The following is a 2,403-nucleotide window of genomic DNA, read 5'->3' as shown; positions in this document are numbered from 1 at the left end:
ACTTTTTTTATTCAAATTTGATAAAAAATTTGATTCACCGTTAGAGATGATCTTAAGATTAAAAAAAAAAAAAAAGTGACAATAGTGGCAGTAGGTGAGGTGAGAATTTGTTTTAAAGTATAAAAATACAAAAAAAATAATATTAAAAATCCTAAATATTTTAATAAAATATTTAAAATCACTAACATTTTTCATATAAGAATGAAGGAAATTTCTCATATGACAGTTATAATAATGTTTGGACTTATCAACAACTCCCCTAATTTTATGTGTCCATTTATAGATGCCATACAATTTCCTCTACAGGCCTCTCCTCCATTTCTCTTCCCAAACTCTCTCTCTTACTCAAACTCTTCATTAATGTGAGTATGTAGTGTGACCAGAAGAAATGGGAAGAAGAACACTAAAAAGCCCCAAATCCTACACCCTCCCTTCTTCGCCAACCCATTCTCTCTCCTCCTCCTCCTCATCCGCCTCCGACTTCGAATTCTCCATCTCTCTCTCTCCTCTAAAATCCTCCTCCACCACCACCACCACCACCACCCTCTGCCCCGCCGACGACCTCTTCTACAGAGGCCAACTCCTCCCCCTCCACCTCTCCCCTCGCCTCTCCATGGTCCGCTCCCTCCTGCTCTCCTCCACCACCACCTCCCGCGACTCCACCGCCAGCTCCTCCTCTTCCTCCTTCTCTTCCCGCCCCAGCTCCGCCACCGACGACGACCTCAACCGCCACCACCATACCAAAATCAAAAAACCCAAAAAACCCTTCTCGCTCTCCCGATTCTCCTCCGTCTTCCGCAAAGAATCAAACCCGAATAACCCATCTGGATCATCCGTGAAGCGATTGAGCTCAACCGCCAAGGAAGTCATATTCAAGTATTTAAACAAAGTGAAGCCTCTCTACGAGAAAATGGGGGTGAAATTGAGAACAACCCATGATAGATCTATGAATTGCAGAGACGTATCATTGATTCAGAACAACAACAACAACAACAATGGTGGAGGATTTTCGAATTCGTTTTCGAGGAATTTGAGGTACCCACGTAGGAGAAACTGCGTTTCGAGCTGTCCGTCGTCGATGCGATCGTCGCCGACTCATTCTGGGGTTTTGATCGGAAGTGGGTTTTTGAATTCGAGTGGAATTAGCGGGGTGGGATGTGGAGATTCATCGTCGTCTACCATGGAAGAGTTGCAGAGTGCTATTCAAGGAGCTATAGCACATTGTAAGAACTCTATGGTTCAGAATAAGATCAGTATGGTTAGTAATGAGAGTTGAATAAAAGCATTTAAAAGAAAAAAAAATAGAAAAAAACTATAAATGTAAAAAAATTCAGTGAAATTTTTATATTTGCGTCTCGTTCTATATTTGTAAAAAGATTGCTGTTTAGCATAGCTGTAAAAAATGAAAAAATATAAGAAATTGAGATGTTTTTTTGAGTTTGGGGAGTTGGATATCATTATATTAAAATTATAAAATTGTTTGTATTTTCTTTCAATTTCAAGAGTGATTCATGCAACTTATTCAATTAAAAACAAGTCAACTTTTGAAAGTAAAACGTGTAAAAATTATACTAAACACAATAGAGTAATTTTTTAAGCAGAAATGATACACAGCTTTAACTCTCACAGCTTTAACTCTCACAGACATATATCAATCATAATGCATTAAGGGTGATGGGGATTCCCAAAAAGGAGTCCCAACCTTTTTTCTTTCTTAAGTTGGTTCTGGACAAAAATTAGTTTATTTCATTTCGAAAAAGTCTTGAATGTACAGAAGATTTGTGCATAATGAGATATATATGTGGTCTTTATCACACTAATGTCTTATTCTGTGAATTTTTATTTTTTTTACTTTTAAGCACAATCATTTGATTGTTAGTGTTTTTTTTTTTTGTTTTTTTAAATCTTTAACATAAAAAAAAAATTAGAAATATGAAGAAATAGGGTAAATTATACTGACACTCTTGAGGTTTGGTTCAATTATATTCTATTATTGACATTGTAGAAATTATATTCTTATTCCTGTAATTAATATTCTCATTTTATAAACTCTTTTGTTTATATAAAATGCAACAAATCTTAATAAAAAAAAAAAAGTAAAGGGAAAGAAAGGGAGAAAAAAATAGAAGTAAAGTAAAACAAAGCAAAGTAAAATAACAAAGGATAAAGTGCATGAGTTACATATTTTTATTCCGTCTAAATAATTACAATAATAGATCTATTTTGGGAAGTTGGTTTTTAGCCACTTTTTTTGGTTTGTAGCAAAAGTTAAAAGTTGGCTTTTTTGTCTTTTTTTTTTCATTTGGGAAGTTGGTTTTTAGCCAACGGTGAAATTACAATTTTACCTTCATGGGTCAAAATGTGTTACATAGGTGAAATTGTAAATATTTTAAATAAATGTGG

At 34.8% G+C, this 2,403-nt stretch overlaps 1 protein-coding gene across 1 annotated transcript; it reads left to right on the top strand.

Moving 5' to 3' along the window:
• Positions 1 to 208: 208 nt before the first annotated feature.
• On the top strand, positions 209 to 1,437 carry LOC114307655 (putative membrane-associated kinase regulator 1). The gene has a single exon (XM_028253050.2). It carries the CDS (start codon positions 389 to 391, stop codon positions 1,274 to 1,276), a length of 888 nt encoding a protein of 295 aa, XP_028108851.1. The 5' UTR covers positions 209 to 388; the 3' UTR covers positions 1,277 to 1,437.
• Positions 1,438 to 2,403: the final 966 nt, after the last annotated feature.

Source organism: Camellia sinensis, chromosome 7 (genome assembly GCF_055761805.1).
Source record: "Camellia sinensis isolate YWXY chromosome 7, ASM5576180v1, whole genome shotgun sequence".
NCBI classification, from domain to species: Eukaryota; Viridiplantae; Streptophyta; class Magnoliopsida; order Ericales; family Theaceae; genus Camellia; species Camellia sinensis.
Note: the sequence above shows the minus strand (reverse complement) of the source record. Positions and strands in the feature narration are given on the sequence as shown.

What these genes read in the sequence shown, in the direction of transcription:
- LOC114307655 (XM_028253050.2), top strand. Translation starts at nt 389, where the DNA reads ATGGGAAGAAGAACACTAAAAAGCCCCAAATCCTACACCCTCCCTTCT.